Below are 11,879 nucleotides of genomic sequence, written 5' to 3' on the forward strand. Positions count from 1 at the left end.
CTGCTTCCAGCTCCTCACTGCTGTCCCATGTTGTTCTCAAAGTGACAGGGAGCAGCAGCTTCTTCCAAAGGAAGGCTGGTTGACCTCCCCTGCCCTGGCACAGGGTCACCCCTCCTCACCTTGCTTCAGTGCACCCCATGAGGTTTCTCCATGGAGAAAATCTGTTCTCCAGCTTTTCTGCAGCCTGTTTGCTCGTGTGAGACAGAGAGTGTGGCATCCAGGCATGGGAGAACGAGGCACCACATGCTCACACCGCCTGTGGCCTGGGCTTCCTCTTCCTCCCAGGAGCAGCAGAGGAGAGCTGATCTCCCCACAGGTGATTCCAACATGTCTGGTGGTGCTGCAGCTCCTGACACCAGACTGCTGGCCCAGGGATCTCAGTATCTGAGACACCTCAGGGTGCACCCTTGAGGGCATGGTCTTGCATTTTATTATGCCAGTACTGAAATTAACAGCTTTGTGCTACAGACACTGGCACCAGCATCATGAGTTTCCAAACAGCCTGGATGTCGTTTTCCAGAGCCAGTGCAACAAGGCTGCTGGGGTAGCCTTTTACATCCAGGCATTAGTGTCTACCATTGGCAGGTCTGGATCCCACAGGACAACTGCCTTGATGGACAAGGATGTCACATCCCTGTGGTGATCCGAGGCTGCCAGGAGCTGCTCCACCTGCCCCATGCACTCAGCTTTCTGTGCAGCCTCCGGTCCTTCTCCACCTCCCCCTGCTCTGTGAGCAGAACCGTGCACCGTGTGAGGATGGGGGCAATATATAACTAAAAGCCAGCTAGTGAGGAAGCCAGCCTCCGAAACCACAAAGAGAAAGAGCATGCCTTGAGCGCTGCAGTCTGTGGTCATTTATGACAAAGACATATTTTCCAAAGGAAAACAGGTCATCACTGAAATAACTGCTTTTCCCCAGTGTTTTTAACCAGCTCTCCCTCTCTCCAGTGCCATAACACAACCACAATTCCATCTGGGCTCAGACTGGGCACTTCCCAGTCCTCAGTTGTGTCTCCCTGCCTTGCTACTGCCATGAAGCTGCAGCGTGCATCAGGACTATCTGCACATACCAAGGAAGAGAAGGAGCTACAGAGCTGCTTTATCACCTTGGAGGTGAACTGTCTTGCCAGCCACAGACTGTAAATCACAGAGTCCATCAGCAGGCTTAGGCAAGGGAGATGAAGAGGGCTTAACACACCCACGTTGGATTGCAGTCCTAGATGTCAAAAGGACCTTTTCAGACAAGGAATGCTGAAGACCAAGCTCCACAATGCTGGTACCAGCCAAGCTTGGCTGCCCCAGCATATTGAAATCCCTACAGCAGAACTGAGATTTAAGCAAAAAGTGGTTTAACTGTCATAAATGGTATAAAAAAAGAAAAAGCAAGACTGTATAGGCATGTATAATATTGCCCCAGTGAGACATTAAACACCTTTATTCAGCCAAACTCACAAATGTCCAATAGCTGGTGAAACATGGTGCTGACTGGGCCTCCAGTGAGCCTGCAGACAGGACAAGTCTAGAGAGGCATGTCCTAAAACAATGTGTTCCTTTTCCAGCAGGCTACACGAGTGTATTTTTGCTTTTAGGCTAGTCTTAGTGATTCTGTAGGTGCATTTTTTTAAAATGTCAAGAGCCACTCTCTTAAGGCTTTTAAGGCTCCACTGTGTTTATGGAGCACAAACGTGCTTTAAAGTGGATGCAAATGTCCCTATAAATATTAGTAATATGAGAACTGGGCCCCATGGAAAAGCTGATGCTAGGGAATAGTAATTTTGAAGTCTTTGTGGCATCAAATGAATATGATATTCATGAAAAGTATTTTGCAGTGGGAAATAGTGTGGAGCCTGGGTTAAACTCTTACTTTAGCACTCACTGTTTTGCAATTACTGACATGAAATATGCTTTCACAAGAACTAGCTCTAAAAAAATACATTTAATGTGAACAAACACTCAGAATGTCCTGGAAATATATATGTAATTCATGAGATCACTAATTGCCTTTAGCACAGTTCATTAGCTATCGGGGCCTGAGTAGCATTAAGCATAACGCAGTACCACTGAAATGTCAGGTGTGTCAGATGAATAGGCCAGGCAGCCTGTACGTGCAACAGAGTGTAGGGGGGAAATATCCCTTATTTAAGAGCTGAACAGATCTGCAGTCTCTCAAGTGTAGTGCCTGTAACATACCTCTGCACTCCAAGATAACTAATGTCCCAAATAGAATCTTAAATGGGACAACGTCATTTATCTTTGCCTCTAATATCTGGTGGAAGAGAGGGGGCTCCCTGAGTGAAGTGAAATGTGGCAGTTCCTCTAGTTGCGTTTGTTGATTTAACTGGTCACAGGCTGATGCTTTGGGGTTTTCAGTAAGGCTGTCTGGAATTTTCATCCTCTGGAAATACTCCAGGGTTTGGAGAAAAAGATTTGTCCCGCTTCTGAACAAAAACTAAAGAAACTAGACACATTTTGCAGAAAATCAGGGAGAAAAAAAGCCAACTGTTGGAACAAGCCATATTACATTTCACAGATGACTTGGAGTCTTTTGGCCTGACAAAAAACCAAACTCTCTGGTGAAACCACAAATCATTCTAGCAGTCCATTCGCCCTCTTAGTTCATGGGACCCTTTTTCCTTGAATTGAAATATAAACCAAAAAATATTGCGCAACTGAACTAAGAGTGTTAAAAATTAAACTCTTGAGCCAGGAGTTCACAGGCACTCGGTAAATGTCACCCGAATCAAGAGTGCAACAGTTAGAGGTTTTAACATTGTTCTTGCAAATTAATCATTAATTTATTTTTTAAAGTAATCATTATAACTCTCCATAGAACAGATTGTTATCCTGCTTATTATGATTCACTAAACCATTGCAGAATGAGATCATTATCATTTAAGTTAGCATTTTTGAGGTTGTCAAATATCCTCCAAGTATTTCCTCCAGCTGTGACCACAAGCATCTTCCTTGGAGCTGGTGGCCTGCTTGCACCATATCCTGCTCCAAGAACTTCTTGTGCCTCTGGCCAGCCACACCATTGTGCCCGCAAGGACCCAAAGCCACTTGAGGTGGGTTGTTTTGCTTGATCCCCTTGGGCAGCAGCAAAATCAGAGGCTGATTTCAAGCTGCAAAGCTTTATGTGGCATCAGCAACTGCAGAGAGTCACAGCCACGGCCCTGAGAAGCTGAGACTAGAAAATGCTTCCCTGGAGGTGGGCTCCCATCCACCTCAGCCTCCAGCTCAGTTGGCTGATGACTGGGGTGGAGCAGTCACCTATGCCTTTGAGTAAATTGGGACTTTTCTCCTCCTCTTGGAAATTCCCACATTGTAAAGCCAAAGGACATAGCAGGCAAAGTAGCAGCAGTGGGAGGCTGGTTTCCAAAATAGGCTTTTTCCCTTTTAATTTCTTTTTGGTGTAATTTCCTGACTGCTTTACTGAAACAATGAGATAAGGGGCATGATGCAGCAACAGAGCAGACAGGATCAGGTAAAAGCAAGAAGAGCCAACAACATATTTATGTAGGAGAAAGGAAAAAGAGCTAGCAGTAGGGGGAATTCACAAATTACCTGACAAAAAAAGCACACAGCCATCCCTCGACCCTGCAGTCACCTTGAGAGTCCTCTGATATATGAAGGATGTCAAAAGGAAAAAAAAAAACCCACAACGAAAAACCAAGCCCAAACAAACAAATCACCACCCCAAATTGCAGCAAGTACTTGGTCATGGCATTTTCACTTCCTAAACTGGAAGAGAGAAATCCTCCTGGGTCATCTGACTCTTGAAATTGTACCAGGAAGAGAAGCAGCAGCAGTCGGCAAGTGCAGGGCGTTCTCCAGCTGTACAGAAGTCTCTCGTGTGTGGGCCGAAGATCAGAGCAGCACAAGGATATGCAGGCATGCATATACGTAGCAAGGTGAGGTGCAAATACCCTCCCAGCCAGATCATCTCTTGCACAACCCTCTGCTTCTGTGCAGCCCGTCAGACTTTTGTTTTTACCTCCACTGCTCCTCTCCAAGCATGTGTCCAGAGCTGAGCTTCTGAAGAGCCCTTCCTCCCGCGCTTCTACTTGACAACAGCTGTTCCCAGGAAGAGGCAGTTGCCAGCAGCATGGTGGGGGTGACGGTAATGAGGACATGGATTGAGCCAGTGGTCGCAGGTTCCCAAGTGGCCAGCGCCTTCTATGACACGGCACTGTTGCTGGTGGTGAAGAACTACTACAACCAGACCAACACCACCACTCCTTCACATGCATTGGAAGATGCTCAGCAGAAGGCTGTCTCTAATTTTTATATCATCTACAACATAGTCCTGGGCCTGAGTCCCTTGCTGTCAGCCTACGGTTTGTCCAAATTGGGGGACAGGATGCATCGGAAGATCCCCATCTGCTTCCCTCTTCTTGGCTATTTGGGTTCCAAAACTCTCCTACTCCTCCTGCTCCTGCTGGGCTGGCCGATAGAGGTGATGTATGCGGCTGCTGCCTTCGATGGGCTGATGGGCGGTTTCACCACACTCTGGGCAGGCATCATGGCTCTGGGATCCCTGGGGTCCTCCGAGAGCAGGAGGTCTCTGCGGCTCACCATTATTGAGCTGGTGTATGGCCTTGCTGGCTTTCTTGGAAGCATGGCATCTGGCTACCTCTTTGTTGGCTTCAGTGACCACTATCAAGAGGGCACTGTGCTGGTGGGCTGCAGCATCGCTTGCTATGCTTTCTGCCTCCTCTACAGCATTTTTGTCCTGATAGCCCCCAAGCCAGCGGCTTCCTGCTCAGCCAAAGCTAAGAGTGCAGAGGAGGTAGGCAGCCAGCTACCAGTCCACACAGGAGTAGCAGCAGCGAGCAGTTCCCAGCCTTCAGAGAGCGGCAGCTCCACTTCAGTATCCCCCTCAAAACTCATCATCATCCTGTTGTTTGTGGCAGCAGTCCTCTACGACCTTGCTGTGGTTGGTGCAATGAATGTACTCCCACTCGTCTTGCTCAGGGAGCCTTTAAGTTGGAATGCCGTGGAGATTGGCTATGGCAATGCTGCTGGGTATGCGATCTTTGTCACCAGCTTCCTAGGGGTATTTGTGTTCTCCAAATACCTGAGGGACATTACTATGATCATGATTGGAGTGGCATCCTTCAGCGCTGGCATCCTCATCATGGCCTTCATGCAGTGGACGTTCATGTTCTACATCGGTGAGTCAAACAGCCAGTTGCACAAGCGAATGCACCCTGAGAAAGGGGCTGGGGTGTTTTGGTGTCAGGAGGAGAGCTTTTTCACTACTTCACCAGGAGTTTGGGAGCAGGTTGCTAAGCAGACCATCACAGGAACAATTTCCAAAAGAGCTTTAGTATCATTCCCGTCTCCCCATATCTCCCTTTGTACTCTTAGACTCAGCACCCTACAATACCCAGATAAGGCGTGCGCTCCTGCTGAGGCTTAGTTTAAGGTCAGTTGACTTGTAATTCATCACTTGATCATAACCCGGATCTGAGCAGGGGAACAACGCTCACACCACGAGGCAGTGGGAATTGTTGCTGGCTCCCTGTACTAGTTGGAAAACGCTGCTGCATTAATGGGAAGCACTTGCTTCTTGTGAGGAAAGGCTTAAGGCTACAACAGAAATAAATTGGCAAAGGTTTCCTATTAAGCAAACATCTTGAGGTATGATTTATTTTTGTTACGTTAAGGTATTTACAGCCAATAGGAAACTTAACAGTGGAACACTGGAGCTGCTTTAGCAACTAAAATATCATAATAATGTCATGTACAAACCTTGCACTACATAGATGACAGAGGTAACAATAGATGAGGCAGCATCCCACAATAAAGGAAAGGCAAGTTTATTGCTGGGAGGTAACCTCTGCAGAAACACAGAAACCAAACCCCAAGAACTGCATCCATTGTGGCAGTGAAATGGATTATTCATATCTGACAGAGTATCATGTCTTGCGTGGCTTTGAGGTTTTGCTTCTGCAAGTGAGAAAATTATCTAAGAGAAATGGCCTGAAGTGATTTTTCTGTCTGCTCCTACAGGGAATGAGAAATTGAAAAATCAAAGGAAATTATTCTAAAGGGAAAGACGGTAGGATATTATACTTGTGTACTAAAGCAAACATTGAGTGATATTTTGTTTAAGCAATCAGGCTAGGGAACAAAAGATAAAAAAATAAAATAAAAAATGCTTGTTTAATATTGAGTCCACTACGAATGCATGCTGCTACACTGCAGGATGCTTATTCCCTGCATTGCAGTAACAACTTGGTACGCTAGACATGGACCAGGTCTTCACTGGGGCCGGTTCTGCCGACAGGAAGTTAATTCCAGCTCCCTAAGAGTTTCCATACTAGAGAAAGCCTAAAAAACTGCAAGCCAAAAGCACTGAGACAGAAAACAGCTGTAGTGTTATGAAGTTATCTGCCAAAGTCCTATAGCATGGGGTGCTCCCTCCGCTGGTTAGACTCAAGCCAGCCTCAGGGTCTCAGAGGACTCTGCTATAGACCACAGCTGGTTTGGGCAAAGTGCCTCTGCTAGTGGGAGCAATAGGTGGCTTATCCACCATCGTTTGGATGAAGTGAGACTCTACGCTCCTACCAAAAATGTATACCTCTTTCTGGTACTCAAGGGACAAGAAAAGGTGAAGCAAAGGCCCTCCCAAGCCAGAGGCATGTGGTCTTCAAAAGCAGTGGTTGTTGAAGGTACAGATGATAATGACATATTCATTGCATTGCAGCACGGGCAGTGATGCTTTTTGCCCTCATACCCTTACCAACTATCAGGTCCATGATATCCAAGCACGTTGAAGGATCCTCCTATGGTAAGTACTTCGGTTACCTTACTGATCAAAAAAACCGCAAATCCCTCCATTCAGCCTAAGGTACAAAGCAAAAGGTAAGTTATTGCTGCAATCTGTGCTTTGCGTAATAAAACCAGAACAGCTGGTAGCACAAATGGGAAGGGAAGAGCTAAGAAACTTGCAGGACAAGACTGTCACATCCAAACTTCTCACCCTTGGTTGCATCATCATCATTTATCTACAAAATATTCAGCTCATGCTTCAGATTACTATTGGTATGCAGCTCAAAGGTAAGGAAAGTGTCTGAGGTACTGCTCAAACACAACAGTACTCCAAGGAAAACCAAGAGAAGATGATGTTGGGTTGAAGCACTGTGATATTCACACCATTTATATTTGGCTGCTCTTACTTCCAGTTTTGGGAGGGATAGATTCTTTTTTCAGTTACGTTCTCTACACATCTACAAGCATTACCTTGCAATTTGTTCCAGCCTGACCATGATTTAACCAACAAAAAATAGCCTTTGCATAAAAATTGACTTTTTTTAGTAAACTGGAGCTGAAATTATTTTCTATTAAAAATATATTAGAAAATAGTAAAATGTATGTATTTTACAACATATTGAAGGCTACCATTTTTATCCCAGTGCATTGGGTTTAGACACAACAGATGGGACTGGCCATGCATTCAAATAGCAGCTCAAGCCCATGACTGCTCGTGCCTCCTCCAAGCATGTTCCCACAGCCATCCTTTCATCCTTTTCCCTTCTGCCATACGAACACAACACTGCTCTGTTACCAGTTCGGTCCTACTGCTTGTGCTCCTGTTCTGCCAGCCAACAGGGTCGATAGATAGCACACACACACCAATACAGAAAATAACCTCGATCTACTGTTTTATTTCAAATTAACATAGAAAATAAGGCAATATACACGCACACAAAGGATTAGCCTACAATAGCCTGATTCAAGCAATAGAACAGATAAGCAAGGCAATGTGCCCAATCATTACTACTCACGGTTAGGTACAGTGAGTAAGATACATCCATTGCCAATTGCTCTAATACATTACCATGATCCAGATCCGCAGTCGCTGGGGAGCCCCTGCTGCAGCGAGGATTTGGAGAGCCTGTCCCCGCACTGGGAGGTCCCACGCAGGGCGTCCCTTCATAGGTGAGGTCTCCAAAGTTGCTGCAAGAGGGTCCAGCTTTTATACTGTTGAATAAACAAGCTCACATCATTCCAAATGCAGAAACATCTGGTTTCACACTCCTCTCAGATCCCACCGAAGACTGGCCAGGGCTCAGGGAGGAACAAAGGGAGCCCCCTTTATCTACTAGATTTTAACCACCAGTTTCCAAACAAAGCCAAACATCTGGTTTCACAGCCTTGTCCACCCACCTCTAAGCAAGGGCGCACTCACTGTGTCTTCATTAATGATTATATTTTATCTAAGCTACATCTTTCACTAATAATCATACATATTTCACTAATGATTATGCTTATTTTGCTAATGATTGGATACTAAATATAGATAATGTTTGGTTGGTGGGTTCACCTAGAAGCCAGCTTTGGCTCAGGGTCTGTTGCTAGACCTCCGTACTTCAGCTCCTCACTGTGCTCTGTAGCAGTCTCACCTACCTTCTACAAACACCATAGCTCACACCCGAAATTAATCATTATTATTAATCATAACAGAGTTTTTCATCTCCACCACAAGCCATACAGGCTGCACCTGATCACAGTAGCAGACCAGGCGGCAGAGCAGCCCTTGCTCCCTGACAGCAGCGTTGCCTCCTGAAGTGAGGTGGTGCGCTGCACTAGTGCTGTGCAGCTGGAGAAGACTGCCAGGGCAGCAAGCTTGGCATGCAGCCCTGACCTTGCTGCCAGTTTGCACGTCCTGGCAGAGCTGGGTTACTTCCCCTTCTCCCATTTACCATCACAGAAAGGGAAGGGTGCACTTCAGCAAAAAAAGGCTGTTTCAACTAGGATTCAGTTTCTGTCTTTCCTCTGCCCTGAACATGATACAAATCGGATTCACCTCCCGGTTTCAGGCATTGTTACCACATTAACCCAGTGGACCACTCTTCCAGCTTTGGGCAGAAGCAGATTCTGAACTAAAAACCTCTCCTGTCCTAAAGATGTTAGCCCAAGACTGCTTTTCTACCTCCTAGGAAAAGGAGCACTTATTGTTCGGTTCATTGCTGCTCTTCCAAGCAGCCACCTCTACATCTAGATTGTTTAAGCAGATAATTTTCTAGTTTCTATGCTTAAAATAGAGAAAAGTCATTTAATTCTGGTGTAGAACAGAAGCAGATACAAACTTGTGCCATCTGGCACTTGCGAAGCAATGACCACATTGCTCTTCCACACAGTGGTGGTCCTGCATTTGTCAGGGAGGTACCAGAGCTGGTTTTTTCTCCCTGGTAACAAACTATTTTCATGTTTTACAGGTAAGGTGTTTGTCATGCTGCAGTTGTCTTTAGTCACCACAGGAGTAGTGACATCTACAGTCTACAACAAGATCTATCAAAACACACTGAACTGGTACAGCAGCTTCTGTTTCATTTTGTCTTTTCTAGTTGGCTGCCTGAGTCTCCTCCCTTTAAGGTAAGGGATAGGAAGGGTTTTGTCCAAAAGGACATACAGTATTTTCTCCTTGCTTCCTGATCCTAGGTCTAAAGTGTATAATATAGATAAGAAAAATAAAACATTTTTTTAATTTAAAAACAGGAGAACAAAGATCAGTAGAAAAAAAATCTCACAGAAATGAGTTGACAAATATCAAGGAGATTCAAAGAATGAAACTTGCAAGTGATCTAACCAATGTTTTTGATTTTTTTTGTCTAATGTAATATGAATTGCTGTAGGAGGAATGTTTGGCAGAGTTTAAGAGCTGATAACCCCAGGGGACAAAGTCTTCACACAAATGTAGAGCTTGATATTGTGAAAACAGTAATCAGCAGAATGAGGGAATAATCCCACACAAAGTAAAACATATTTTACAAAATCCATTACAGGTTACTTACTCATTGTGATAGAAAAGAGTAATCTGAGTCTCCCTCGGGTGTTTCTTTCAAAGAAAAATCATTACCACACTGAAGGAAATGGTTATTTTTCTGATCCCAGTGAATTTGCCCAACTGTACAGCTACAGAGTGACTGAGAGGTACAATTTCAAGAACAAGTTTTAAGCACAAAACCAGCTTAATTTGAAGAGAGAAAGCTGAAACAGCAGCTCCACCTACTCTTCCAGATTTTTTGAAGAATCTCCCTCCATATCCCACTTTGACTGTCGCCCCCTTCCAAGACCCTCCAGCTCATTGCATTACTAGAAACAGCAAGACTCTTCTAGTACGAATATTAAAATGAATAGGGATAATGTCAGTATTTAATCCATGCTGCAACAACATTTTCATTCATATATAAGGCAGGTATTAGACAGGTTGATGTCTGATCCCAGGCAAAGTTCTTGCCCAGTTTTGCTATATTTTTTTAAAAAAAATAATAGTGCTTTCAGACTTTCTGCTATGTATACCAACTTCAGCGTTATCGCTTAGATAGGAAAAGAAAAAGCAACACTACAGAAAGCTCCTATACCATCAGCTCTGTCTCATCCAGGGCACCGTAGGCTTTCTGGGCTTCTGAACACATTTGACACTTGGTGTCAGCAGTACTACAAGTGTGAAGTGTGGGAAAGACTATGTCACACTCGTCATTCCCCAGCTCTGCTTACTTTGTATTTTCCAGCCACAAGTGACTTGCTTCTTATGCACAGCCCTGCTATTTTAACAGCAAGTCACTGCTAGCTATTCAACTGCTTTTTAATACAGGCTCCAAATAGAACTTACCACGATTATCAGCACAATCATAACTCATTAAGACTTTTAAGTCTGAAAGATGACAAACAGTGCTTGCTTGTACACAAAAGTAACTTAGAGAGAGGCTGGCAGATCCTTGAGAGGAATCATGCAAGCACACAGCTAGATCCAGACGCCTCAGCAAAGTTTAACCTAAAGAACTGATGGGAAAAAAAGCAAACTAATTTGAAAAAGCAGCTTGCTAGCTCTCTTGTAACCTGCATTTTTATTGCTCTTTACAGCATCGTGGCCATCAAACAACGTTCAACCACTGGCTCCCTTGAGATTCTGACCAAGTGACAGAGGCTGTATCAGCTAAAGCATCTTTTGTTTTTTATCAAGTCTCTGAGCTACCACACAGTGGAAGGTTTGCCAAGCATTAGTCCCCACGGTTATCATTACAGGAAGCATCTTACTTTGTTTCCATTTCACAGCATGCCACAGCCTCTCAGCCACCGAGCTCACCCAGGACAAAGAAGTGTGCCTTGAGATTTCTACAGTACATAGTCTTGCAGAGTATGTGCATTGGCTACTGCACACCAGCAATCTTGAGATCATTTGCTTTCCTGCTAGGCTGGTTAGCAGTAGTGCAGAGGGACATGAACAGGGTAGAAAAATAATAAGTGTTTCTAGACTCATCATTCAATGTGGAAGAGGAAAGCAGAAGATCAGTTTTCCATTAGTTCCTTTTTGTCTGTTCACTCAGAAACCTCAGGGCAGTTCTGACTCTGGCTGATGAAGCAGGGGTCCACAAGCTGCGTGCTGCACATGCACAGTTGCCAGCAGAGCACACCTGCTCTCCAAGTGCTACGGAAGATGTGTCAGCTCAGCTGATGATCAATGTTACGCAGAAGACCGCTAAATACAGAAATACCACTGTAAAAAAAAATATGTACGATTAAGACATTTTTGGTAATCCCTACAATAAAACACTCCTGAACAGATGTTCGTGCCCCTGACTTCTGGAGGATTGTCCTACTGTCCCTGGCAGTGCTTCAACAGGGTTCATGGGAGGCCACCTACGACTTAAGGGCCGATACTGGCATTTCAACTCACATCACCAGGACATACTACTCCTGTAACAGGTTAAGAACAGGTAACAGCAGCACACTACTTCTACAGGCTTCACAAAGATGTAGGGATACCCGTTAACAGTCAGCTTGTTACCCCAGCTTTATGCTGGGGTGAAACCCCTACCAAAGGCAACCTCATACAATACAGCAACTAGCACGAGATGATGTTAGCT

The 11,879-nt window shown here is 44.9% G+C and overlaps 1 protein-coding gene across 1 annotated transcript; it reads left to right on the forward strand.

Annotated features, from left to right (window-relative positions):
* The first annotated feature begins 3,812 nt into the window (after window positions 1-3,812).
* Window positions 3,813-11,659, forward strand: SLC46A2 (solute carrier family 46 member 2). Its single transcript, XM_040580923.1, has 4 exons — window positions 3,813-5,174; window positions 6,713-6,796; window positions 9,228-9,384; window positions 10,876-11,659. Exons 1-4 carry the CDS (start codon window positions 4,106-4,108, stop codon window positions 10,931-10,933), a joined length of 1,368 nt encoding a protein of 455 aa, XP_040436857.1. The 5' UTR covers window positions 3,813-4,105; the 3' UTR covers window positions 10,934-11,659.
* The last annotated feature ends 220 nt before the right edge of the window (window positions 11,660-11,879 follow it).

Source organism: Falco naumanni, chromosome Z, assembly GCF_017639655.2.
Source record: "Falco naumanni isolate bFalNau1 chromosome Z, bFalNau1.pat, whole genome shotgun sequence".
Lineage (NCBI taxonomy): Eukaryota > Metazoa > Chordata > Aves > Falconiformes > Falconidae > Falco > Falco naumanni.

Coding starts and splice junctions, on each gene's coding strand:
- SLC46A2 (XM_040580923.1), top strand. CDS start 4,106: ATGGTGGGGGTGACGGTAATGAGGACATGGATTGAGCCAGTGGTCGCA. Junction 5,175..6,712: donor GACGTTCATGTTCTACATCG/GTGAGTCAAACA, acceptor ATTGCATTGCAG/CACGGGCAGTGATGCTTTTT. Junction 6,797..9,227: donor CGTTGAAGGATCCTCCTATG/GTAAGTACTTCG, acceptor CATGTTTTACAG/GTAAGGTGTTTGTCATGCTG.